Raw genomic sequence first — 27604 nt, forward strand, 5'->3', positions numbered from 1 at the left:
GCACTTATGCTCGTCACTATAAATAGAGAACAAAATAATCTCCAAGGGTAAGCGCGTAGTGTCCATAACTCTCCACTTGTTTGAACAGCTATAACGTTTCTTTAAGTAGACAGGGAGGTGTAGAAACACATGTTTATTTACTTTTGCTCATATTAGGACAGAATATGATTTTAAAAAAGAACCCCCTGTTGAAATGTGGGACGTAAAGTACGTAGAGTAATATATATTTTTGAACATTGATTTTATTACACACTGAACACGGTGATTTTACTGATCGCAACATGAAATTCGTTTCAACAGCGTTGCTGTTTCTGGTGTCTCTATTTGGTGTAAATCTAACATGTCTTCATAAAGGTTGTCCCCTGACCCCTGGGTTAAAGATTGAACATCTAGAAGCAGCTATACAAGTAGGTCTGCGTCCTAGTGAGATTTGGAAAGACATATTTCGAGTGGTACAGTGGAATATTTTGTATGATAAAAAAAATGGATCGGACAGCTGGGAAAATAGGAAAAAAGATCTATGTGATTATATCAGAAGGATGAAACCAACGGTGAGAAAATATGTCTTTCTGTTAAATTTCTTTTTACATACAGCAAAAATGTAGAAAGTTTTACCCGCAAAAATAAGCTCTCGCGATATTCTTAGATCCTATAGATTAAATTACTGAAGCCCCTACTGATTAAGGTTCCCTTTCACACATTAAAAAAGTAAACAAGGTGGTTATTGGAATGAAAAATTATACAAAAAGTTTTTAAAACGCGAAATATGTTCTTTTTTTTTCTTTCCGCGACGGTCTGTTTCCCACTGTCGAGAAATGATGATAGAAGTACGAATTTACTAAAATAATAAAAGCCTGTTTAAACTACAATTTGAAATACTTTTAAGGGATCCAGATAGTAAAATGCCAAAATCGGAACATCCTTTTGAGAAATTCGGGTAACCATTTTAGTCATTGCTACAGCTTTTAAAAAGTTCGGATTGTTCCTAATTGCGTTATAGGTAAAAATGTCAGCGTATTAGCGAAATAAAAATCTAGATACAATCGACTGAAACTACCTCTTTAGCCACATCTAATCAGCTGAGTAAGTAAAAAGCGAAATTTGAATAAATAACTTGATATACATTACCATTTAGTTCGTAATCTAAGGAGTATAAAAAGGGGATTTCAGGGCATAAATGTGATAAAAGAGTTATGAAGTCGCTTTTACACTGAAAATGAAATTAGGAAGAGAAACGGGTGTTTCCTTATGTGCATGAAAAAAATTGATAAAAAAGAAAGTTAAAAAGAAAGCGAAAAAGACTAAAGGGCGTTCCGTTCTAAGTAGGATCTCCGTCGTTGATGCTGTACTCAAATACTATCGGAATTGAATAACTATGGAGAGGACATTTAAGTCTCCCATTTCTATACCTCAGTGATCACGAACTATGATTAATCGATGACATATCTTTAACGTCTTTCTTTGACGTATATGTGCGTCTTTCGGGCTCCGTGGGTCAAAAAATAGCTACTTTTATGTGGGTTTACCTTTTAAAATCAAAAACGTCTCTTAAGTAAAAATGCTCGGTTTAATCTTGGAGGAAAGAATACGTATATATAATATATAAGGTTTAATAAAAAGCAAAATGACCTTTTTCACCGATCAAATTTGAACCTTGGACCGCCTGTAGCGCTTTACTCGATTTTATTGTCATATAAAAAAGGCCCTGGGTTCCAGTCAACCTCGATCCCAGGGCTTTTTGTTTTCTTTATAAAAGAGTCAAAGAGCCCTGGGATTGAGGGGTTCCAGTATGTTCACTGATAAAGTACTTAAACGTATGCAGTGCAACCACATTCTTTTTCAAAATGATCCACTTCCACTTTGATTAGTTCTTCAGTTGTCCTACAAACTGACTATTTCAGTTACCAGTCTTTCAGGATTTCCCCAACCTCGTCCCCTTTTTGTTATCTGACACCAGAACAAAGGCAAGGAGTTTTAGAAACGAGATTGGATTTCCAGGAATTTGTTTATTCATCGATAACATCAGATTAAGTCATGAGAAGTCACATAAATAATAAAAATTCTGATTTTTAGGTTTTTGGTCTCCAAGAAGTTATGAGACATCAACTTGATCACCTCAGATCATGTCTACCAAGATACAACTTTGTTGGTCGACCTATAGACAGTACACCAGATGCATTATACAACCCTGTATTCTACGAAAAATCGAGTCAAATACAATATATCGACAGCGGTACATTTTGGTTGAGCGAGACACCGGATCAGTCCGGTACAATGCTGCGTAATGCAAATTACAGTCGCATTTGCAGTTGGGTTAAACTGAACTATTACAATTCGGTGACGTGGAAAACAATTTTTGTAGCGACAACACATATCACATACACAGATGAAGATATCGCAGACCAGCAAGTTAAAATTTTGTTGAATTATCTCCTTCACAACGTTTTGAAAAACAAACCATATCCGATCATCCTAACTGGTGATTTTAACTGGGATGATCTTTCCGCAATGTACAACACAATGGAGCAAAGTAACTGGTTCCACAACAGTATGGCTATTGCACGGCTTTCTCTTCCTCAGCTTACAGCCTTGGATCCTTACGCGGGTTTGGTCGACTACATATGGAAGTCAAATGCAGTGAGTTTGTTGTCAGCTACGATGATGGATACAAGACCGAATGGAAGAATGCTGTCCGATCATCGACCTGTGTTCGGTGCGTTCCTGCTGTAAAAAAAAATTCTTTTATTGTAAACAATGAATACTCTTTAACCTAAAATTCGTGTTTGCACGTGCATGAAACGTACTTTTATCTCAAGGTCGGTTTCCATAACGTGAAAAATGTTGCAACAATTACGGATTTTAATGGAAACCAAGCCTAACATGTCGAAATCTTTATAAAGACCTCCACAAATTGTGCCCACATGTTGGCGCGGTTCGCTATATGTCCTAAACAAAAAGCGGCTAACATTCTTAGATTTTGATTCGTTCGCTTATTTGCCATGTATCAAGAAGAATATTCACTTCCACGATTTTAAACACTTATTACTAACCATAAATGGTGTACTGTAAAAGAAAGTTTTTGCGGAAAAAACTTTTTATGCAAAATTCGTAAAAATTCATTCCCGCAAAATGTGAAGTGGTCTCTGACAAAATTCAGATCATAAAACGATCATAAAAACTAGTCGGGGGGACACGGACTGCATAACCTTTAACTACGTATAAAAGCGTAAATAAAATTAACAGAGTAAAAATAAACAATGAGAAAAATCCTTTTTCTCCATCAACCGCAAACGTTTTCATCCGCCAAAGACTTCTAATTTCGTACGCGAGGCAGCATCTTTTAAACCGCTTAATGGAAGATAGATATCCATATGTAGAGAGAGATAGAACACCGCAAAGTTGTTGGTACCCAGGCAACCACCTTTTTTACAGATCTTATATTTGTATAAAAAAGTCCTGAGAACTAAGTTACAAGAAATTGTAACCAATAAGCACTCCACATTATCACTCAATGAATTGCCATACTTTCTCGTTGTTTAATTAATTTCAATCCTGTTTCATAAAATGGCAGGGAACGATTTCCCGATCGAATACCTGAAGTTATCACCCAATACGACCGAAAAACAACAAGTTTGTGTAACAGTGATAACGATGTAAAATTGGGATATCTCGCAACAATTTAAAATTCATTTTTCGAAAAACTATTATGAAATCTTTTCTTTTTTAAAAAATTTGAAAAAAAATGCTTTTATTTTGTCCTTCATTGTTTTTTGACTACTTTCATCGATTACTTCGAAAGTTCTCGTTGTCAAGTTAAAAATTGATCCAAATGCTATCGCTATTACTGTACACGTCAAGCAAATAACGTTGTACGGCATACTAAAGTCCGGTAACGGGACACGAATCAGAAGTGGTTCGGTATATATGCGACGAAAAACTCTTCTGTTCGGAGGTGCTTCGAACCTACGGTAAAAAACAAAAACAAAACAGATAATATAAAAAACAATGCAGTAACTAAATACAACGATTCGTAACGTATGTCGTAACCTATGTTATCGTAACGTATACTACCGTAACGAATGTTATCGTAAGCAAGCTATCGTAGCGTATGTTAGGGTAAGCATGTTATCGTAACGTATACTACCGTAACATATATTAAGCAAGCTATCGTAACGGATGTTATCGTGAGCATGTTATCGTAACGTATACTGCTGTAACGTATGCTATCGTAATGCAGTTAACAAGTTATCTTCATTTTTTTGCAGGTAAAAACATAAATTCGGAAATGGGGTGTATCGCTAATGTTCGTTCGACAAGCATACAGACCTGGAGAGTAAAGTATCTTGTTCTGAAATTCCAGTCGAGTTCTGCGTGTCAGGATACACAGCACTGATAACAGATGAACTAAAAAATGAAACAAACTCGAATCATGATAGGTACACATCGTGCAAAAGCGCGAAGCAAATGTATGCTTGGAAAGTTGTGGAGGTGCTTAGCACATGTATAAAATCAACAAACAATGCATTTTCTCTCTAGGCAAGTTTTTGTCTAGAGAGAACATGCATTTTTATACAATTTCATATAAAAAAAGAACAGTAGAAGCGTTAGAACGTGCGACAACGACTCGAGAACGAAAGCAACCCTAGAAAAACATAGGGAAAAAAGAACTTACCCTATGTAAAACCCATGATGTGCGTCAGGAGGGTGTTGCATCCAGTCGAGGAAAACTTTTTCAAATTCTACAGCCACGCTTGCAGTGGATTGTGGAGGTATGGTCAGCAGAAACTCGATTGTGGTTGGACGTTCACGCTGATTCGCTGGCGTAAAACGTAATGCCTCTAATAAAGAGAAACACGAAACGAACATTGAACGTACACGAAACGTACATTTCACAAGGAACCAGTTAAGTAAATATAGATTATAATTATTCCCAGCAACAGCTACTTCATTTTTCCCTTTACCACCTGAGGTATTTCTCTTAAGAAGGAACGAGTTTTTCATTCCCGTCTATAGAGAAAACTTTTCCGCTTTGTTATGAAGTGAAAAAGCCGACTTAAAACTTTGAAAGCAACAGAGTTAGACGAGCTTGTATTGGTTAGTGGTAAAAATTACTTAAGAACATTGTGCGGCTTACAAGTAGTAAAAAATAGAGATTAAAAAAACGCTCTCGCAAAGATTAAAAAAATGTTCTACTTCCAAGTTGTTCAGCGTGTAAAAAAACATGACCTTCTATTCACCTGGGTTTACTTGCTTGCCATCCACATGCACTCTCAACGTGTGTAGGTACGTTCTCACAAAGTACGGTACGACGTCGAAGTAGGATATAGTGATGTTCTCTCGTTGATGAGAGTTTGTAATTGTACACGTGCTACCTCCAACCTCCTCACCATAACCTGTTAAAAGAAACAGAATGATTAAAATTCTTTACTGCTAGCAAGGCGTCGATAATAGATGAAAATTCCAAATTAGCCATCTCTGATCACGACATCTGATAGAGATCGTTTCAACATAATTTCTTAGTAATGCAGTAAATTTTACATGTTTATAAAGTAATTCCATCACTGAACTTAGTTACTTTTGAAATAGGTTAAAAATTGAAATTTGCAAGTCTAAAGCTGAAAGGTGTTTTTTCTGTGCAATTTTCAGGCTATATTTAATTTCATGATCTTCCATGGCTGTCTAAATTTCCATTTCCTGGAATAATAGCATGTTCAGATGTTAAAAAGGTAAATAAATGAATCCAGTAAATAAATTGTTAACCAAAATTTAAATCCAGTTTTTGTTTTCTGTTTTTAGTATATTGTCTTATTTCGAAAAAACTCACCCTTCTCCTCCAAGTTAATTTTATTTACAAAAACATGAAAAGTTGTCCAGGAATTTCATATTTTATTGAAAATTCTTGATTGGTTTTTAAGTTGTTGGACATAGAATTTCCAGTATTTATGCATGACATCATGGTCTTTCATTTGAGCTCAACATACTAAGTTTTATTTCCAGTAAAATAGAAAAGACAAGTGTAAATTGCATGCTCAAAATCTTGACAAATAATATCTGTAGAATTTTTAGATTGCCGATTTACGAAAATTGATATGCAGGAGGAAGATTCAGCAGTGGATATAAACATGAATAGTTTTAGCATGTGAAGGTTATTTCCACCGGTCTTACCTGTCGTATATTTATGAACAAGCAAATATGGAGGAGTAATTACATCTAGAAAAAAACAAAGAGAAAAAAATATTGAACTAGAAATATATGAAATAAAAACAACATTGTGAAGCATTTTCTCCTGCAAGTGAAAAGATACAGAATGGAAGTACTTTTAAAAACGTTTACTCTTCTTGTCAGGTAACAATTTCTACAGATACATTCAAGCAAATATTTTCTACATTATACTTACTTTTCGTGTGATATTTAACACTGGCAGAAACATCGAATGGCTTGGAAAAATCTAGCAAAAAAGATTAACATATATTTATCATTTACACCAAGCACTACTTTCAACAATTGCATATGGGCATACTACACATTAGCCATTGCAGGATCTGTCCCACTTTTTTACAACTCCAGTTAATTTTCAAAACAAGCTGCAACAAATTCATTAATGTCTTTCCCATATAAAATTCAGTTTTAAATGTTACACCCAATTGTATTATGCTTCATTTCTAAAGTCTAACTGTCTCTGACAATCATAACAAAGAAAATATCCGAGACAGGCAAACTGACTTTAAAAAATTTAAAAACTGATACCAAAACAACATACGTCATTCGTACTTTATTCGTTTAATCTTAAGGCTATTTCCAAACGAATATGAAATTGTTGAAAAACAGCTTATTTTCAAAATTGTACCAGCCCTAATATAATAATTATTAGAACTAAATATCACAAAATTGATTAAAAACCTGTATCAAGCAAGTCATAAATATGAAAATTCCCATCATCATTCTGAACATTTCTATTTGCAGGTGGATGCAGTATGGATGTCACTATCTACAATAGAATTTAGGGCACAATAAAAGACACTTCTCTAAATGCATCTAAGTAAAATCCATCACACAAATTAAAAATTAGAGGTAGGATTCGTTTCATAATTTCTGCATAGTATACACATTGATAATAAAAGCAGTTGTTTAAAAGTAAACACCTTTTGTTTGACATACAAATGTTATATACCTACATTTTCATCATTTAATTTGACAATTAACACACTTGTGCTTGCAACTGGACATTTGGAGTTTAACGTACGACCAAATAACTTCCTTAATGACCAATCTACAACAGCATATATGATTTTTAGAATGTTTATATTTTTATATAAGTTTGTACACAAAACTACAACAATGCACTTCCATCAAAGGTAATACTAGCATGGCGTCCACAGGATTATAAACAAAAAAATGCGTTGTCATTTGTTAAATAAGGTTAACCATAATAAAATTATGAAGATAACTACAGTTCTTCCCTTATGCACCGCTGTCTATTAAATTTTAGCCGGTGCTAAATGGAGGACTAAAGAGAGGGAAAGGGTAATTCAGTAATGGAATTTCAAACAAAATCTATTTTCGATAAATAGGAGAAGAAACTATTGTAAATAAGACACCCAGGATTGGGAATGAATCATTTTATTAAATTGCTGAATTAAATATGGTGCATCTCAGGGGCCTTGTTTGAAGGGAGGCTAAATAAAACGGTTGGGACTACATAAACAGAGTTTACTACGTAGCCAGGCAACTTTCAGGGAAAGAATATCAGCAACAAGAAGGAAGAATGGGGAAGCTGCACATTTAATCAACATACTCACTGTTTTGTACATTTGCGTGGATTGGATCAAACACAGATGAAACAGTTTGTTTCAATTCGAGTTTGACATCGTCGCAATCACCAGTCTAAAAATATACTTGCGCTTGTGCATTGAAATCGAACAAAACGTTTTTTAGAATATATGTCCAGTAACTCTGGCGTGTAGGAACACAGAACTACTTCAGAACTATCTAATCCCATGAAGAAGTTCTTAAAATATTCTAAGCCCTTTTGGATTTTAGAGAAGCAACTTAAGAAAAATAGGTAATATGATCATAAAACAGTATGTGGAAAATATATATTTCATGCTGCATAAAATTTTAAGGGTAATGAATGCCTGAAATTTAAAGGGTAACGAATGTGTGAAACTTAAAGGGTAATAAAAATTATCAAGGTGAAGGCAACTTACAAAAAACTCATATACTACCCATTTTCAGATGATTTCCCTCTTTTCAAGGGAAAGTTAAGAAATCTAAATCAAAAGAGTTACGATGCTCACATTTACAATGAAAAGAAGGATAAAACAAACCTCGCAGATTGAGCGCAAATGTATTGCCAGTGAATGATATGATGAGTCATAGAGGTGGAGAGCGTTAAGTAAAGAACCCATGCCAGCCTGTTATTCAATCAGTTAGATTATTTTAACAAAGACTGCACATCTTGCATTGATAAAATCAAAATCATAATATTTTTTTTGTTGAATCAATACTGCAACTTATTATGCTTAGGCCTAGCAGCGTTGATTATCTGTTTTTGCGACATTTTCAGCTTTTTTTAGTGTGTCTGTTGATTTTATATTTGAAAGCAGTACATTTCCCATTTATCATTAAAAAAGAGTTTTTGTCAATTCCTCCAAAATAAATTGACCACCATTTTTTACTTAGGCATAATTATTTTTCTGGTTCTATTTAAATGAAATTTTAAAGGGTGTTTCTCACTTTCGATATAAAAGAAAACAAATTAAAATTATAAACTGCCTTTGATTTTTTTAATTCATTAAATACTGGCTAATTTGCATTTTTAAGCTAACTTAAACGCACTGTATATAATATTTTTCGAAAGTTGGTATGTAAAACAGATACTTAACATTGTTTTGGCTTTTAATATAGCAAAAAACCTTTATCCCATAATTACTGCAAGAAAACTACCTGATCTGTGCAGGGTAATAGCTTCTTCCATGGAGTTAAATTTTCTGTGCAAACAGTCTCACGAGATAATGCAGCGTACCTCAAGTGAGCACCAGAATCCCCCTTTTCTGGCCACACACCAAGAGGTTTCATTGACAAGTTTGGGGATGACGTGACCGCATCATTGATGAAATTTAAGGAGGAGCAGAACTGTCCAGATAAAGCATGAACCAAACCGTGCCATTGTTCATCAACGCTTAAATAGAAATAGAAATTTGCAGAAAAGGGTTAAATGAATATTTGATATAAATATATATATATAACAAATTTATTTTACGTTCCCTAACATTAAGTGGCCACAAAACTTGAATTATATAAAATGAAACATTTTGTTTATGCATAGTCTTCAACACTAAAACACTAAAACTTTTAGCTTCGAAAACACTTGCTTAAAAAGTCATGTTTAATATGATCTACTGGCTTACTACCTTTTTATTCTCTTTTACAAGCAAGCTTGATAAAGTCATAGGCAATATTGGTATCTTCAATTGTAAAATAGTTGATGCTTGATTCCATCACATTTAAAAAGCTCACTAGTTGAGTGAAACAGGCACTGGTAGAATAAAAAATAACACAGCTTTTAAATTTCAGTCAAATTCTTTGGCATATACTAAAGAAGGAGTAGGGCTTAGCAATTACTTTAAGCCCTGGGCTTATAAAAGTTCATAAGCCCTTCCATGGGAGATTTATACACAGGTGATGGGCATATACATGGAAAAAAGTAGCAACCATTCAGGCAACAAAATATATTACACAGAACAAAAGAAAACAAAAAATGCTGGAGTCATTTTTAAGTTCGCTACTGTCACTCTCAGTTTCCGCTAGTGTCACATCATGTATCATTTTTGTCCTGCAATTTTCTTATAAATGGGAAGTATCTTATACACGGAAAATATTAGCACTACTAGGATGGGGTGAGTGGGATTGCTTATACATTACTTAAAGGTTTACAGTATCAAATAAGTTGCAATGTTTTTTTTACTTCAAGAAAAAGAAAGATGCCTTATACCTCGTTTTGTTCGCATCAGGGTGAAACCATACCCATAGCTCAATTCCTGGTGGTGCATTTAAAATAGGGTAACCCCATTTGTTATATCTCCACCGTCCTTGTGTCATAGAAAGATGTAGTTCAGCTATGCCAAATGAACTGACTATTTCAGCAAAAGATTTCGGGAACAAGTTAAAATGCAATGCTAAACAACAAAGCACACATAATCCAGTGACCTCCGTATAATAAAAAACCTATATATATACCAAGTAAGAACTTAATTTTATGTTAATCAATTCACCTTTATAATATCTATGCATTGATAAAGTTTGAATGCACATCCCTTAACAAGTCTAAAATTACTGATGACAGAAAATCTCAAAATTCCTATTACTTGAATAAGACATCATAATTTATGCAGCATAATTAAATCTGAAATTCTTTAATGTGAATATCTTGAGGACGAAAACAGCTTTTGAAAAAATTTAAAAAAAAATGTAGACCAACTTTTTAAGCTCTCTCTCTATATAAAGCTCTATTATATATCAAGTAAAAACTTTAAGAAGCATGGATTTAATTAAAGTTAATTAAATTCAGTTCACAACTATACTTATTCAGATTTCAATATGAACCCCCATTTCTGTACATTATGCACTATTTGATTTTTAAAGAAAAAACTAAGAAACTTCAATGACTTGAAAGGAACTGATTTTGTCTTTAACTTTCTGCAAATTTTGATTCTTCACTTTTAAATAAAGCTTTGTAAGTATAGCAATCTTCAGAATTATTTGACATTTTGGCAAGTTTGTATTAAAAGCAAACCAAATAGAACTATATACTTAAAATTTAAAAATTTTAAATTTGTAAATTAACAATGTGAATTATAAAGCTGGTGGTGGCACATTACACTTGACAAAATGTACTCTTTTTTATATTCTTCTAAAGCTATAATGCTTAAGTGATTGCAATGTTAATTGTCATTATCCTTTTAATTTATGAAGGCTGGATTTAAAGCAAAAAAAATAACTTGTAGAAAAGAAATTTAAAACAAAAATCCATACAGATTTTGTTACTCTATAACCATTTTAAACTTGCAAAAATTGCAAACTTCCGTTTTTCTGACATATTGTTTACCCTAACCTTTATTAATAGACACTATTTGAATTTCATGTTTTTATAAACTTACATTTAAATTTTTTTTCTTACTTTTAAATTCATTATATATAGTTAAATTAGCATGCATGTATTTTAGTCTTATATACAAAAATAACAAAAACTAACACGAAAAAAATAAAACTTACGCAACTTTTCCTCAAATATATTTACATTCCAAAGTGTTGAAAATTGAAATTGTGTATACACATGACCTGAAGTCAACTGGTGAACTAACAACTCTTCGTGAAATGTGTCTTCACTCATATATACATAGTCCAATGTTAAAAAGATAATTGACAGTGGCAATAACATCTTTTTATCTTTAAAACATAAAGTATTTAGCTGTTAACAAAGTACTCAGGGGCATAGGGTAGGGGTAATCAAAATGTAAAAAAAGAGTGGACAACCCTTCAAATATAAACACTGGATCTTTAATGGAACACATTCCAGTAAAGTTTAAATGTTCAAACGAAACTCGTTTTCCATTTTTAAAAAATTCTGTTGGAAGCACCCTGCAGAAAATTTATAGAGGTTTGCAGAAAAAAGAAATGTATGTCATGCAGAGTTTTAGAAAAATGCTATAGACAATCTCTTTCAAAGCAGATTAAAGCTTATCTTCCATTCATAAACAAGTTTATTTCATATGAAGAAGTTTGGAAATTTGTCTAGGAAACTTTTTATTTTTTAAAAAACTTAATAGGTTTGCTTTTCCTACCCAGTAGTATTTTGAAGTAACTACCAGAGAACCACCAGTATTTTGAGGTAACCAACAGAGAACCAGTAGTTAAATAGATAAAAACGAAATGAACTCAACTACCACTTTGAATGAGCGACATTTTATAATGTACACAACCGTTCATGACCCGTTTTTCTGAAATGTTTATGTCTGGTGTGACTCTGGCTTTGTGCAACAGTTGATTAAAAGACTGAACATATACTGACTGTATTGTATTCAAAAACCACACACAAGAATTAACAAAAACAAACTTAATATTTTAAATGATGAACTATTTTTTTCCTATTGTATCCTATTATGTTTAATATTTTATCTCTAACATGTAAAAAAATTAAAATCAGTGTGAATCAGTGCCAACGAAATCTTGCTGAAAGATATATTTTGGATATGTCACATTACCCCATTACCCCATTAGAAAGGGGTAACTATAGAGGTTTGAAGTTGGTTGATCAAGTAATGAAAGTTATTGAAAGAGTGATTGATAAGTTACTTAGATAAAGAATTGATATAGATAAGATGCAATTTGGTTTTGTTCCAGGGCGTGGCACTACAGATGCAATATTTTTACTCAGACAGCTTCAGGAAAAGTATTTAGAAAAGAGAAAGAATCTCTATTTTGCCTTTGTAGATTTAGAGAAAGTGCCACGTAAAGTTATTTGGTGGGCTATGAGAAAATTAGGTGTGGATGAGTGGCTAGTTACGATGGTACAGTCTATGTACAGCAATGCCAGAAGTCGTGTCAGGATTAACGATTCACTTAGTGATGAATTTAGTGTAAGTGTTGGTGTACATCAGGGTTCTGTACTTAGTCCTTTGTTGTTTATTCTAGTCTTAGAAGCGCTGTCGATGGAGTTCAGAACAGGTTGTCCATGGGAGTTATTGTATGCAGATGATTTGGTTCTCATAGCAGAGTCGATGGAAGAATTAGTTGAAAAGTTTGAGAAGTGGAAGAAAGGACTAGAAGAGAAAGGGCTAAAGGTAAACACAGCAAAGTCTAAAGTCATGATTAGTAGCATTGCAGCCAAATGTGACCTTGTAGTTGGAAAGTGGTCTTGTGGAGTTTGCAGGAAAGGGGTTGATAGTAACTCAATTTTTTGTGAGACTTGCAAGCACTGGGTACATAAGAGGTGCAGTAGTATTAGTGGAAGGTTAAGAGCTAACATTCAGTTTGTATGCAAGCGTTGCAAAGGTGAGATTATAGAGAATGAAGTATTTCCAGCTTTAATGATGTACAACAGTGGCTCGTTAGTGAGAACTTCTGTTACTTAGGTGATATGTTGGGCAGTGAAGGGGGTGTTGAAAGAAGTGTTACTTGCAGGATAGGTTCTGCTTGGAAAAAGTTCCTTTGTTGACTAGCAGAGCCCTGTCAATTGAGGTAAAAGGTAGGTTGTATGAGGCCTGTGTAAGAAGTGTTATGTTGTACGGTAGTGAGACATGGGCAGTGAAGCAGGAAGATCTTGACCGTTTAGAAAGGAATGATATGAGAATGGTGAGGTGGATGTATAACGCCACGTCTTTATCCAAAGAATATTTCATACACAATGGCAAACTCTGAGCTATTTGACATGATGTCTGTTGGGAGACACTGCAATGAGAGGTAAAAGGTAGGTTGTATGAGGCCTGTGTAAGAAGTGTTATGTTGTGCGGTAGTGAGACATGGGCAGTGAAGCAGGAAGATCTTGACCGTTTAGAAAGGAATGATATGAGAATAGTTAGGTGGATGTATAACGCCAGTCTGAGAGACAGAAAGAGTTCAGATGAGCTAAGAAGCAGGCTCCGTAGAATTAAAGATGTTATCCAGATAAGAAGATTGAATTGGCTGGGGCACTTGGAAAGAATGGAGGAGGATAATTGGGTAAGAAAGTGTAGAGACTTGATAGTTCCTGGGGCAAAGCCCAGAGGCAGACCGAGAAAGACTTGGCAGGAGGTTATAAGGACAGACTTGATACAGAGGAAGTTGAGTTTAGATCTAACACAGTCTAGATCAGATTGGAAGAGGGTCATTAATATACCCTGTCCAACCCATGCTAGCATGGAAAACGGACGTTAAGCCGAGAATGATGATGATGATGATGATGTCACAGATTTTGTCGTTCTTATTTTTTTTAATATCTTAATAAACTGCTCTACCAACTAACGAACTAATATCCGAATTGTAAACCAAATATCAAAAAAAGAAATCGTTTTGAAACAGGCATTTTCATTATATTATCGCGTGTCTTAAGAATTTGACTAAAACTTCTATTTTGATGAAATAAATGTACCGAAAGGAACACAGAATCATCTTAAACCTTCGGAGATAAAAAAGCTTAAAACGAAAGGCTGCAACATCGAATAACTTATACAATCTCACATGTAAAACATTTAGTTCTATTCAATGAGTTTTTTATACTTTTGTGACTTTTCTTTTTTTGATATTGCTGTCTTTTCACATCAAGTTGGAATAATTGTTATAACTACAACTTGTGTATTCAAGTCAATTTTAAGTCAAGTTAGCTGCAAATATAGTGGGACATTCTTCTATTTTGTTACTGTTTAAATCTCCTCATATTGAAACATGTAGTGTGTGCTGATAGTTCTAATTCCATTACTTTATGATACTCAAAACATATTTTATCTTGTTCAAGTTAAAATGTATTCTTTCAATATGAAATTATTTGCTCAAAACGTGTTACAAGAATAACTTTAATCTTAAAAACGCTATTTTCGTCCTTTATTTTGTTTCCATTATTGTCTTCAGGCAAGATAAATAAATAACTTAAGTTGATTAATTATTGTGATACGTTAATTTTATTCATATTTGCTAAATTAATTTTCGCAGAATGCATTTTTAGACAATGTGAAAACAACTTAGTTAGCAAGAGACAATGGAAACAAATATGACATTATGTTGCATGTATGCTTCATCAGAGTATTTTCTACTGTTTAACAAACAAAAGCACAACATGGTTCAGACAATTTGGCTAAATGCTTCTGTGCATTGAATATAATAAAAAGTCCTTGTTCTTTATTTATTTTTATATTATATATTATTTTTTAAATACAAATCCAAGAGAAAGTTTTTCCTTGCTTGTCATTCTTAGGAGTCAACTTTTTTTGTATTTACAATTCACAAAGTCTAAGAGATATATATGGCTGTTGCTCAACATATTCTGTAATACTTCTGTAAGAAATATAGCTAGCTATATAACCTGATAAATACCCTTGTGTTGTAGGATTGTACCCCTATGGTAAAAAATTCTGCTGGGAAAACATTAAATTGTGTCCCTTCTTAGTTATACATGCTGACAACCTTTGGCAATCTAGAGATGTAAATTTTTTAAAAATTTATCACAATCAATTTCACAACTTGACTTTTGTAATCTGTACACAATCTGGGTATAGCTAGAAAAGAGAATCTTATATTATCTTTGGTTAGCTAGCTTTAGCTAGCTAGAAAAGAGAAAGTATTTTCGCATGTGTTAGCTAGTTATAATTGCGTTCACAACCAGTAATTTTGTTCCACAGACAGCAGTTATATCAAACTTATATAAAAATGCAAGTGGGAGACAGAGAGGCATATTCCAAACCATCATAGTGTATAAGCAGTCTAGCCTTGCTTTACTTATACACTGTAATGGTTTTTTTGGCCTTTCATGTTGAATGACTGGCATCGCTCTAGTACGTGGATGGTAAGCTTGACAGTTGTTTTCGGGAAAAAACAGTCCTTCCTGTAAAGCTTTCACTTTGGCTAGCCACACTAGAAATTTCTGAACATTCTAGAAAATTCATGTGCAACAATTGTCGTGACAAATGGAGAACATTTATCGTGTAGTTGCGGTGGCCTTTTGTGGCATCCTCGTTTTCAGATAGCAGTGCCTCATCGGACCAGAAAAAAAATGTAAGGAATCTTTAATTACAGAACGAGACAGGCGAGCCAAAATTCTGGCGAGATCTGGAACATGCTTTTGCTATCGTCATCGAGATGAAGCGAAATTGTGGCAGGCTATAAATGAATTAGCGCTAGCGTCTTTATCCAAAGAATATTTCATACACAATGGCAAACTCTGAGCTATTTGACATGATGTCTGTTGGGAGACACTGCAATGAGACATTCTGTAAAAAGTTAGATTTTCTGCCTTTTAAATGCGATTTTTGCAAAAAAGAATTTTGGTAAGTTCATAAATGCACAAGCTTGGCTTTTACTTTTCTAAAACATGAAGCAAAGTACTTGTAGATTCTTCTGGAAAATGTTTTTCTGGTTTGTCAATTTAAAGTTTTTCCTAACAAATCAAAGCCAATTTTGATAGATAATTATTACTATTACTGTGGAAAGTTTATCATTTCTTGAACATGATAGTTTAGTAGGCGACGTTTCGGGAGATCCTTCTCCCATCATCGGGCAAAGTAAAATGATGTTGCGCATGTATTTATATAGTTACAGAGGATCGAAATTCATAAAAATTAACCAATCAGAAACGAGCTGATAATTACAGTTAATTACGGTAATTAACATTTTCGGACCTAGATGTAGGTCCGTTTCCGTTCGTTGCTCAAACTTTCTTTTTGTTTCGCTTATATACACTGCATCACAATCTTTACACGGGATTTCGTAAACAACATTGCTTTGTTCTTCCAGGTTTATTTTGTCTTGGTTTAGACAAAGTGCTTCTTAGGGTGTCTTTAGAGTTAAGAATGCATTTGATCTTGTGTTTGTGTTTTTGATCTTGTGTTGCCTTAAATTCCTCTAATGTTTCCTTGTTGTCTCCGTTGCATCTTCCCTTCATTTTATTTTCTACTTGCGTGATGACTTTATGACTGTATCCATTTGCGATTAATGCATTTCTTACACGTCGAATTTCTATTTTCCTCTCCTGTTTGTCACTGACTACGCTGTTAGCACGATTCAGTAATGAAGATATGACACTTTCTTTGCAAGATTTCTGATGGTTTGATTCGAAGTTAAGGTACTGGTCAGTGTGTGTTGGTTTACGATACACTGAAACTGAAATGGAACCATTCTTGCGTTTGACCAAAGTGTCCAGGAAAGCTCCCGAAACGTCGCCTACTAAACTATCATGTTCAAGAAATGATAAACTTTCCACAGTAATATGAATACTGAACAGACAAACCGAAATAATATCTTCAATAATAATTTTTACTGTTTTAGTTTATCGCATTATAAACCGAACGAGCATTTATGTAAAGAAGTCAAAGACCAAGATGTAAGCATACACCTAAAAAATAATCGCGCTAAGTCTAAAAACTTGTTAGAGGATTTGTTTTACCCGTTGTTATAAGAAGTAGAGTGAATCTCTTAATTTTTTTAGGCATAGGCAGGTCTTTTACCAGAGTTTTCCAACCTTAAATATATAGAAGGGCTTCGGGTGCATGTCAAACTTGTAATATTTCTACCCTTATTTTCAGAGCAAGCTCCCATCCTGTCCGCTTTGCGGAAAATACCTGGTCAAAGGAAGATCTGACAACGATCAGGTAACTTGTTGACTTTAAGATAAAAAATAATCAGCACTTAAGCTTTCTGTGCACTAGTGATGTATATGACAATGCGTTTAGGTGGAAAAACATATTTTAAGTGGATGTCAGAGTTTAAAAGCTACAAAAAGAAAGAAAAACCGCTGCTCGCATACAGGCTGCAGAAACGTCAATCTAATACCCCTGCATTGTGAAAAATGTCTGAGCACTTTCTGTGTCAGGTGAGTTAAGTACTTCAAGTGGGAGATTCTGCTGATATTTGTCAAAAACATTGACGTAATAGAAAAATTACAGGAATAACTTTATTCGTTTTAATATTTAGGCACAGACATCCAGGAGATCATGGGTGCATCAATGTTTCTCAACAGCGTCTTATCAAAGTGTAACACAAAATGATTAAACTCAAGAAACGAAACAGTAACATTGAGTGAAAAATTTATTTCGGTTTTAACCAACTACAACTAATAGCGTACAAAACAACAAGCAAATCTTCCAGAAGATATCCTTTGCATTTAATAACACAAAACGGAAAAGTTCCACATGCCATAATTTACAACACTAACGAAAAGTTAAGGATTGAGAGGACATATTGAAAGAACTTAAAAGCCATAAAACATTGGTACCGAAAAACACGAAACTATGTTGCTGCCAGGATTCTCCAGTTGAACGAAACTGCAAGATATTTATATTAATAAATCTAGAAGCAGGTCTCCACCAATCAAGAAACAGCTTCACCTTGGATGTACAATCAATTCATGGAGATCTCTTCTTGTAGAACATGTATTAATTTTCAATATAAATATATTTAATTTAAAAAATATGGAATAGTTTTCATCCATCAATAAACATGTTTTCATTGTTGCAGTAAGGATAGCTCTGAAAAAAATTTTATACGCTTTTATTTAATGTGTACAAGGAGACCACCACTTGAAATTTAGAATTAAAATAGCTACTCCTGTTCTGCAACAACGAAAAAGTATAAACAAAGACCGAAATCTAGCAAAAAAAATTCTGGTCCGTTAATTCACGGTCTTTAAAACAAACCGCAATGTTCTTTTGGCAATACAATCGCCAAACAGCAGCTGAACAACGGGATCTCTTTGATCAAATATTTGAAAATATAAACATTGCATTGCATATGTACAACGGAGTGAAAACAACTTCCTAAAATTAAAAAAATATACACATTAAACTTAGCTTGGGAATGGATTATCTCCTTAACAAGTGATCCCAGTAATATACACTAAATGCAATGTTCAATCGAAAAAGAACTTACAACTTGCAACTGCTTTATTAGCATTATTCTGATTTTCGATTCCAGCTGCTTTGTAATCGAATTCATAATCAACCCAACTTCTATTTGAACCACCGCCACCTCCACCTCTGTGGAAATTTCTACCTCTGTAGCCACCACGCCCACGTCCTCTACCGCGCCCCCTTCCACGACCGCGACCTCTAAAACCTCTGTAATTATGGGCGCTGTTACCAAATGTTTCGGTGTTTAATGCACGTTCTCGTCGGCGGGTCATGATTCTAGAAACAAGAAACTTCTATGTAAAAAATTATAAACCGTAACGAGCAGAATTATACAGTAGACACTGTAAGTAGACTTCCCTTATTCAATTGGAACAACTTTCCTCAAATGAAACAATTTTATAGCACTTAAATATTGACAATGAAAAGACGATAATAATAATAATAATAATAATAATAATAATAATAATAATAATAATAATAATAATAATAATAATAATAATAATAATAATAATAATAATAATAATAATAAATATTTAAAGTGGTTAGCCCAGAAAATCACAAAAACCTATAGTTAGTGGATTGTTTCCACTGGGGGCCACTAAAACTGCCTTAACAAATCTCATGACTTCCTATAATTCGAACTCATGACGTACCCTTAAAAATGTGTTTACTGGGACTTGGCAAATAAAATGTTATTAATTCGACGGTTATATATGATGGAAGAGAATATTTAAGTATAAAATTAAAAGCATAATTGACTACATTCACAAAATTAGATCTATAAATTCAAACTGTCTCGAACAGTCTAAAACTAAAAATTTTCGTTTCCTTTAAGGTCAAATTATAGAGCCTACTATAACAGTATAGAGTATATAAAATACAACTGCAGAAAAAACATACGTACTCTTCATCTGTTTTTGGTCCCATTGCTTCACACGAAATATTGTCAAAAAATGACTTTGATCGATCATAGAACTTGTCAGGTGAGGGAAGAGGATCGAGGTCGTTTTTATCCTTTTCTTCTTGCTCTTGCTCATCTTTATTTTCTACAGTAACCTGGCAAAAAAGTTATGAAATCTATGTGAGGCAATTCTTATAACTTTTTCTCTAACTTACTTAGGACTAGTTATTCACTTCTAAGCAAACAGAACAACGAGAAAAAAATAACAAATTTTTCGTCAAATTTATTTCCTGCCATATATGATTTTTGTTATTCGCCACTACAAACTAGTTGTTCTGCAGTTTATTTTTCTGTTGTAACATTTTTTGTTTGTATGCAAAATTATAAATAGGACAGTGCTTTTTTATTTAGACACATGGTACACCTGATAAGTATGAAAATTAAATTAATTAAAACATATACACATACATCTTCATCATCATCGTCTTTTATTTTGACTTTATTTAAAACTTTGAGTAGCTCTCTCTCTATTTCTTCCTTGTTAAATTTAGCATTAGCAGTCTCAAAATCAAAATCTTCAGTGAACTTCGTCCTGTTGTTACCACCTCGACCGCCTCCTCTAGGCTGTCCTCTTGCTCCTCTGCCACGTGGTGTACCTGATATAAAAAAGTATAGTTTGTTTAAGGCTTTACAATGAACATGAAAGTATTTGCATGAAGTGCAGTAATTCTTACTCCTAAAAATTAAATTTTGGAAACAAGAAATATTTATCTAAAAAGTAAAGAGGATGTAAAGTTATGCTGGTAATATAGCTACATCTTTCCCCAACATAGATATTTAAGATTTATACTGGAGGATAAATGCAGCCTTAATCTTGGCTGTAAGCGAAATTATTTTCAAATAAATTAAGTCAAAATAACTTTAGATACAGCCACACTCACCAAATTATTTTAGTAAGTTTAAAAAATCAGGTAGTTCGTACTCAATTGTGCAATACTTTACTATGCATGGAAAAAGGCTTAGAATAGTAGAATGCAAACAAAGTAAGCAAAATAAAGCATAAGGCGTGTGATTTATGTCACACATCAATAATTCTGTGCATGCAATATTAAAAAATTTAAGGAATTTAAACGCATGTACGAAAAATTGAGTTTAGTTATTAACTAAACTTTGTAACTACTTGTGAAATAAACAATATTTAACATAACAAGGCTAACAATGATGATGATGGATCATAAAAATCATTACTTAAAATAATATTTGGTTATTGTCAGGCTATATCAAGGCTTTGTGAGTTTTATGTTAATGATTTTATAAAAAAAATGCAACAATATTTTAATCTTTGTAAGGTCGCCTTTTGGAGAATTTAAAAGAAATTCAGCATTATTTAAGTTGAAATAACTAAAAGATAATATAATTAATAAGAAAAAAAACTTCTTTAATAACGAAATATTCTTTTAGATAATAATTTTTATGATTCATCGAACATAAGGTTTATTAAATATTATTATTAGCGGCCGTTCGACTTTCCGTAATTTAATTTAATTTAAATATCTGTTTGCCCCAAAAGTAATAACAAAGTTTAATTAACGAGTCTGCTTACGACTTCTTTGTATTTGGGTTGAAATTCCTTGCCGTACATTGTTAGAACTTGCACTTTGTATCTTTCTTACACCAAAACAGCAGCCCCTGTGCGGTCGGTGTAGCTACAGGGGTAAAGCAAATGTTTTTGTAAAAAAAAATTTTTTTGTGTGATCTACCGCACGCCTGCCTAAAATCTTACGAAATGGCCTGATATTAAATATATTTTTAAGTTTAATTTTCTAACTGACTTTTACAACTGTAAAAATAAATATCGTAAAGTTTTTATAAAGCTTGAATTATAAAATCACAAACAGGCTAGGAAATGGAACATATAAATAATGACCTATTCTTTTACCAATATTTATGCTAATTAATGAAGCCACAAGTAAAGATAAATTGATTAAATAGGCTTCTGGAAAGAAATATTTCCATAATTTGGGAAAGTTTCGCAGACATAAGAAAACAAAGATTTGTATGCGTGGTGTGCAATCGCATGCTTCTCATGAAATGATCTGCAATACAAACTAAATGCAAACAATGGTGGCAATATAGCTACATTTTTCCCCAATATAGATAATTAAAATTTAAATTGGAGGATAAATGCAGCATTAATCTTGGCTGTAAGCGAAATTATTCCAAATTAAATTAATTAAAATAACTTTAGATACAGCCCCTTCCCAAATGTTTTTATAAAATAGTTATAAAAATTGAAAACAATTGCACCCGAAAACATTCAAAAAGGTTGTTTGAGCAACAGAACTTTGAATGCCTGAAATTTTCTTTTGATACTATATATAATGCAAGACTTTTTTTTATTCACCAACCAAAATATTAACAAAACAAGACCAAGGAAAGTTGGTTTTCTGGTTTCTGATTCACGTCCAAAAAGCGTGGCTTGAAATTGATAACTTTAAAATTGTAAATGCTCTATCCTTTATGTGTTTCATTGCTTTAGCAAATTTTGATCTGCCGTTTTCTATTATGAGTCAGAGAAACATTCATTGCACCAACACAACATTCTATTAAAATCTGAGTGCTATGCGTAGTTAACCTTAAAATAAGAGGAAGATGCAATCATGCTAACAAAAAATTAGGTGTGCACAGACAGAATCAACCTTTTGGTTGTCATTTTTAAGCACATTTTCAGTAAACATAGTAGCAAATACTATTTCAACCATGAAGACATATATAAGAAAACTTGCCATCAACACAATAAAAATGGTTGCAAAGTATAGCAAAATTTCTATAGTTACTATAGGCTGCATCCGACCTACAAAGTGCATCGAAAGCTTATTGTAGTTTATTTACAGCCTTCCAAACACATCAATTTTTTTATTAACTACAAAATCTATATTCTTTTATTTAAATATATAGATATTTTTCAACAGAACAAAAAAAACGGTTGCAAAGTATACCAAAATATCTAGTTACTATAGGCTGCATCCGACCTACAAAGTGCATCGAAAGTTTATTGTAGTTTATTTACAGCCTTCCAAACACATTAATTTTTTTTACGGAATTACAAAATCTATGTTCTTTTATTTTATTTAAATATATAGATATTTTTCAACAGAACAAAAAAACGGTTGCAAAGTATACCAAAATATCTATATTTACTATAGGCTGCATCCGACCTACAAAGTGCATCGAAAGCTTATTGTAGTTTATTTACAGCCTTCCAAACACATTAATTTTTTTTACGGAATTACAAAATCTATGTTCTTTTATTTTATTTAAATATATAGATATTTTTAACAGAGGGTTCAAAGTCCAACTTGCACCAGGTATCCTAATTCCGTGATTGCGTATCTACATTATATTAACCAACTTTATGTCCATGAGCAGACGATGGTTATTGGGAGTATGGACAGGTAAACTTCAGTAGATTTCTCCAGACTTAACAACTTGTGTATTATGTCTCACTCATGAATGTAGAGATCAAAGAATTGTAGGTGTAATGCACCGACTCTTGATTACTGTCTTAATTTTGGGTTATTGGGCTGTTATATAAAATTTTTTGATTAGCAATGATGCGTTTTATTAACCTTCATTAATGATTGACAAACCAACTGATAGGCATTCAAAGAGTATAAAATAAAAAAAATAAAAAAACGTAATATTACTGCCCCCTATAAGTATGAATAACTATCTGAAAAAAGCTTGAAAATATATATTTCAAATTTATATACCTCTTCCACGACGTTCCCTTGATCCAGTGTACCGTTCATCTTTTCTATCATAGTCATCTCTTCTGTTGTCTCTCTGACGATTGTCTGTGCGATTTACCTCCTTATCACGGTTATCACGATTATCACGATAAGAGTTATCACGATAGGACCGTTTATCTTTATCCCTAGTATCTCTATTATACCTGTTGTCTTTATCTTTCTGTTCGAACTGACCTTTTTGTCGATAGTCATTTCTGTTGTCATGATATCTGTTATCATTTCTATTGTCTTGTCTATGTTCACGATCATTATTACTATCATTTCGTGACCTATTTTGCTGCACATTAGACTTTTGATGTATGCTTTGAGCAGGTAGTTGAGGTTCAGGAGTTGGAGTTCTAGGTAAGTTGGGTGGCGTTGTCTTCCTTGCATTAAAACTGTGATCAGGTCCACTTTGTTGAAATCCAAATGGAGAATACCCCATGGGTGGCATTCCACCTGGAAAATGCCCATACCCTTGATGGTAATGGGATGATGTCTGTGGATTACTTTGATTTGGTTGCTGAATAGGCCCATTCTTAAATAAAATTAACATGATTTTTTATTAGTTTCACACAAAATTAAATTTAGTTAAAAACAAATTAACACTAGTTTATTAAAGAATATTTCAAAACAAAAACAAGAAGTTAAATAGCTTTTTCTTAAAACTCTCAATGATTTATCTATTACCTGAGAACTTAACTTTAACAAACTTTCTGTGCAAAAAACGTATTTATTAAATAAATCTTTGCGTTTTACATGATTTAGTTTAACCCAAGTGGTTAAAAGTGTTTTTAATTAAGTTAAAGCTCAAAATTTGTGTAAACTGATTTTTTTTAAGCTTTTAAAGGATAAATGCTGTAGGAATTCTTGTATGTGCAGTGACTACAGTCTAGAGAACAAAAAAAAAAAAATCGGATTGTTATATTTTTAGTCTCTTAATGGGCTAGTCGTGTGCGATCTTATCAGCAGATTTCTAACTGCAAATAATTCTTAAAGCTAAGTTTTGAAAATATTTCGACGATATTATAGCAAATGCCAGCCAGGTGCAGACATGAAGTACATAGATTGTTAACGAAAAGAAATTTGCATCTAAAAGAACAGTGTTTCCTGAAACATATGTCTACATGTGCAGTGTAAAATTATCGCTTTATTTCCACTTGCAGCACTATATTAAATGTTGCTAATACAATGCAGGTAACTAGTTAATTTACGCCCGTAAATGATCCTTAAGCATGCTGTTATGTTATTTTAATTTTCAGGGCAAAAGTCTAAAATTATGTTCCCCCCCAAATTTTTTTTGTTGGTATGTGAAATGAAAAAAAAGAACTTCTTAAGGAGGACCCTTTTTTGATCTGCGTAGTTTAAAATAAGCATTAAATAAGCTAGGACTCCCCATTTAAGCCGCGGCCTCTCCTGGATAAAATAGACAGGGTATATCACTTAATATTTGCAAGGCCACATTTAAAATATGCATATCTATCTATGTAATATTTTTTTGAAAGTTGATTTGATTACACACAAAAAAGGTGGTAGTTTTTTAGTAAAGATAGATTCTAAAGGTTTAGAAAGTATAAAGCTTTCTATAAACTATTAGTAATAAAATACCCAAATTTCCCTAACGTGGCTTGGGTTACTAGAGGCTATGGTAACATCCTTTGACCTATTATTATTGAATCACAATGTAAGTTACATCACTAAGCTACAGCGCCATATGGAAAGTTTTATAATTACCTGATTAGAAATAATTTCAGCCTTTCTAACTTGATGACATTGTAAGATACATTATAAAACACTTGTTGGCAGGGAGAATTACATCCAAGGTTCGAATTAGCAGTTCGCAATTTGCGAATCGAAAAGCCATTTTTGCGAATCGTTTTGCGAAGAAAATAATAAAATTGCGAATCAAATATTTTTGAGAGGCGATAGAAATGCTTTTTTAGATTGCATTATAAAAAATTAAGATCGAAGAATGCGATAGAAAGGCTTTGTTAGATTGTGTTTTAAAAAATTAAAAACGAAGAACGGCGATAGAAATACTTTTTTAGATCACGGTTTAAAAATTAAACAGGAAGCAATTATTTCCGCGTGATTTGAAAGGAACTCGCTATCCCATTGTGAAAGTTTTAATGAAAGCAATTATTTTTGCAAAGTTGAGCATACGCACACGCTTACATCTGGACAGTACTGCAAACAGCATTTTCTAAAAAGACTCATGTTGGAAACAAACATATTTTTGGTGAAAAACTGTATTTAACCTGTGTTGTAATGTTCACAAAAACTGGTTAAGAACCCCTGAAAAAATAATTACATTTTGAATATTTTCCTACAGCATGCTATACAAATAAACTTATTTTATTTTTGCAACATTATTTCGGCTATCGGAGACAAGAAAGTTAAAACTGAGAGTCACTAGTTCAGACGCTCAGTTCTCGTGTTTGGGATTCACCAGTTTATACGTCCCCCACTTGTCTCAAACAAAAAATAATAATCAAGGAAAAAGTGAAGCTTGCAAGCCACAAAAAATACAAATTCTCGTCGAAAAACAAGTAGCTACTAATGAAAAAGCCAATGGTAATTAATCTACGGTGTTTCCAGGCCACATCTAGATAGCGGTTTACTTTAGAGTGCTAAAATTTTTGTGAAATGACTTTACTTTTTCTAATTTGAACCCTGACATCCTTATTAGTTGTTTTCCTTGAATCTAAACACTAAATCGCACAGCAGCAAAGTTGTTAGAAATATAACTTACATGCACTATAGCTGGGTCATCAACTTTTTTAGGCCCCTCACTAACATGCAAATCTTTTATATCTTTTCCTCTGAATACAATATACTCAAAAACTTCTTCCCTCGCTGGAACTGGATTCATGGGGCAACGATCCTCTGTACCCATTGATATAACTATAACAAATTTGTTATTATCAGGAGATGCAACCCAAGAGTGAGAAAGTTAGGTACGAAATATCGCTACACCTTGGCTTGGCTTTTCATAGCTAAATATATATATTAATAAAGTATAACTAGAATTAAAAAATAAACAGTCTTTAATATACTTAACGCTTTCAATTTTTTTATTTTAAATAAAGGAAAGGCATTACCTTTAGCAAGGGTGACAGTAGAATCCTTTTGGTCGATTGTGTATAAAAAACCCTCATAACGAATTTCGGCTTTAGAGACCAAACTAATTTTACTCCCAATATAGGGAGTGCCTGAACTCATACTTCTTCTCTATAAAAATGCTCAACCACTATGTGATAAGCCTGATAGTCAGAGATTATAAACTTAGTTTTAAAACACTATCGTTAGTTCATTCCTTGCTTATTGCGACTTTCCCCAGCCGCCAGATCGCGCGATGTAGGGCCCAGGTCGTTTTGCCTTTCGTCCAATTGGTAAATTAAATAGAACAGGAATACAACCAAAGACGATTATCAGCATAACACCCGGGCGCAACACCTTGTTCTAGCGCCTGTTTGGGAGCATCCGCGGGCAGAAATTTGTGTCATTTTTTTACTCTTTCTTCTCGCGAAAGTTTACGTTTGGAACATTTCAAATCATCGAAATTACAGATATTGCAAAAGTTTTTTACTACCTTTTTTTCAATAATTTTGTTCCTGCCGCCGATTGAGCAATCATTTACTCCATCCTAAAGCGTGATAAATTCTTCTTTTCCCCTTTCTTTCACCTAAACTTCCGAAACAACGATGAAAGTAGTAAGTGATATGAAGAAGTTACTGAAAAATACGTTTTACTTGTTTATTTATATCGATGCCTAAAATTCTAAGAAAAGTTTGGAAGTTCTTTTTATCGTATTGGCAAAAAAGAATACACTTTTTTACAAAAGCCGCGGGTTAGTATCCTCCTGATCGACTTATTTTCGATCACAATCTACTAAATCTTCACCGAGAATCTGTATGCCTTCTCACGTTAGCATTTTCCCTTAGTTGTTGATAAAACGTAAAATGCTCAGAGTATAATAAAATATTAATGGTTTTTGCGACGAGTCTCGGCCCAGGGCAAATTACCCAAAAGTTTAGTGTCAATTTCGGTTTCAGGTTCTCTTGCCTAATTGAAAAAGGGGAAAAACCTTTAAAACAAAGAACTAGCTTCGAACAATCTATTTGTGCTTTATACTTTGTCAATTTACTAGTTTCATTTTTTAAATTCCTTACATTAGGAAACTTTAGGATATTTCCACAGCTTTCCTCCCAACCTCGATTCCTCGTCCGACTTCATTCTCATGACTCTTTACGGTATTATCAATGGAGAAAAAAGCGAGTTACTACTTTTTGTAGAGTCGCATTTGAGGAGATTTAACG

General features: G+C 33.2%; 4 protein-coding genes across 4 annotated transcripts; 2 read left to right on the forward strand and 2 right to left on the reverse strand.

The window, feature by feature from the left end:
• The first annotated feature begins 159 nt into the window (after nt 1-159).
• On the forward strand, nt 160-2799 carry LOC130613946 (uncharacterized). The gene is made up of 2 exons (XM_057435321.1): nt 160-551; nt 2074-2799. The coding sequence occupies exons 1-2, from the start codon at nt 282-284 to the stop codon at nt 2728-2730; spliced, it is 927 nt and encodes a 308-aa protein (XP_057291304.1). The 5' UTR covers nt 160-281; the 3' UTR covers nt 2731-2799.
• An 890-nt stretch (nt 2800-3689) lies between these two features.
• Nucleotides 3690-11477, reverse strand: LOC130613945 (GPI transamidase component PIG-T-like). Its single transcript, XM_057435320.1, has 13 exons — nt 11275-11477; nt 9995-10178; nt 8947-9181; nt 8328-8414; nt 7800-7884; nt 7176-7270; nt 6901-6988; nt 6398-6448; nt 6166-6210; nt 5238-5393; nt 4673-4838; nt 4327-4404; nt 3690-3963 (listed from the first exon to the last, which is right to left on the reverse strand). The coding sequence occupies exons 1-13, from the start codon at nt 11438-11440 to the stop codon at nt 3705-3707; spliced, it is 1695 nt and encodes a 564-aa protein (XP_057291303.1). The 5' UTR covers nt 11441-11477; the 3' UTR covers nt 3690-3704.
• Nucleotides 11478-15860: 4383 nt separating this feature from the next.
• LOC130613974 (AN1-type zinc finger protein 2A-like) lies at nt 15861-18156 on the forward strand. The gene is made up of 5 exons (XM_057435353.1): nt 15861-16016; nt 17014-17068; nt 17271-17336; nt 17418-17557; nt 17659-18156. Exons 1-5 carry the CDS (start codon nt 15901-15903, stop codon nt 17720-17722), a joined length of 441 nt encoding a protein of 146 aa, XP_057291336.1. The 5' UTR covers nt 15861-15900; the 3' UTR covers nt 17723-18156.
• On the reverse strand, nt 17760-26655 carry LOC130613973 (protein LSM14 homolog A-like). Its single transcript, XM_057435352.1, has 7 exons — nt 26387-26655; nt 26038-26189; nt 23268-23823; nt 19963-20150; nt 19498-19649; nt 18613-18869; nt 17760-18500 (listed from the first exon to the last, which is right to left on the reverse strand). Coding segments are annotated over exons 1-7 (1428 nt in total). The 5' UTR covers nt 26508-26655; the 3' UTR covers nt 17760-18498.
• Between the last annotated feature and the right edge of the window lie 949 nt (nt 26656-27604).

This window comes from Hydractinia symbiolongicarpus, chromosome 11 (genome assembly GCF_029227915.1).
Source record: "Hydractinia symbiolongicarpus strain clone_291-10 chromosome 11, HSymV2.1, whole genome shotgun sequence".
NCBI classification, from domain to species: domain Eukaryota; kingdom Metazoa; phylum Cnidaria; class Hydrozoa; order Anthoathecata; family Hydractiniidae; genus Hydractinia; species Hydractinia symbiolongicarpus.

Bases quoted from the DNA above. Each gene is read 5' to 3' on its own strand.
- LOC130613945 (XM_057435320.1), bottom strand. From the start codon at position 11,440: ATGTTATTGCCACTGTCAATTATCTTTTTAACATTGGACTATGTATAT. The intron at 7,885-8,327 runs GTTTGTTTTATC...GTATATTTTTAG, and splicing joins ATTTGCGCTCAATCTGCGAG to ACTGGTGATTGCGACGATGT. The intron at 6,449-6,900 runs GTTTTTAATCAA...CTTTTTTGCTAG, and splicing joins TTATGACTTGCTTGATACAG to ATTTTTCCAAGCCATTCGAT.
- LOC130613973 (XM_057435352.1), bottom strand. From the start codon at position 26,507: ATGAGTTCAGGCACTCCCTATATTGGGAGTAAAATTAGTTTGGTCTCT. The intron at 20,151-23,267 runs GTATATAAATTT...TTTTTATATCAG, and splicing joins AAGGGAACGTCGTGGAAGAG to GTACACCACGTGGCAGAGGA. The intron at 18,870-19,497 runs GTACGTATGTTT...TCTTGTTTCTAG, and splicing joins GGACCAAAAACAGATGAAGA to AATCATGACCCGCCGACGAG.
- LOC130613946 (XM_057435321.1), top strand. From the start codon at position 282: ATGAAATTCGTTTCAACAGCGTTGCTGTTTCTGGTGTCTCTATTTGGT. The intron at 552-2,073 runs GTGAGAAAATAT...TCTGATTTTTAG, and splicing joins TCAGAAGGATGAAACCAACG to GTTTTTGGTCTCCAAGAAGT.
- LOC130613974 (XM_057435353.1), top strand. From the start codon at position 15,901: ATGGCAAACTCTGAGCTATTTGACATGATGTCTGTTGGGAGACACTGC. The intron at 17,069-17,270 runs GTAAGCATACAC...CCTTATTTTCAG, and splicing joins AAGAAGTCAAAGACCAAGAT to AGCAAGCTCCCATCCTGTCC. The intron at 17,558-17,658 runs GTGAGTTAAGTA...TTTAATATTTAG, and splicing joins CTGAGCACTTTCTGTGTCAG to GCACAGACATCCAGGAGATC.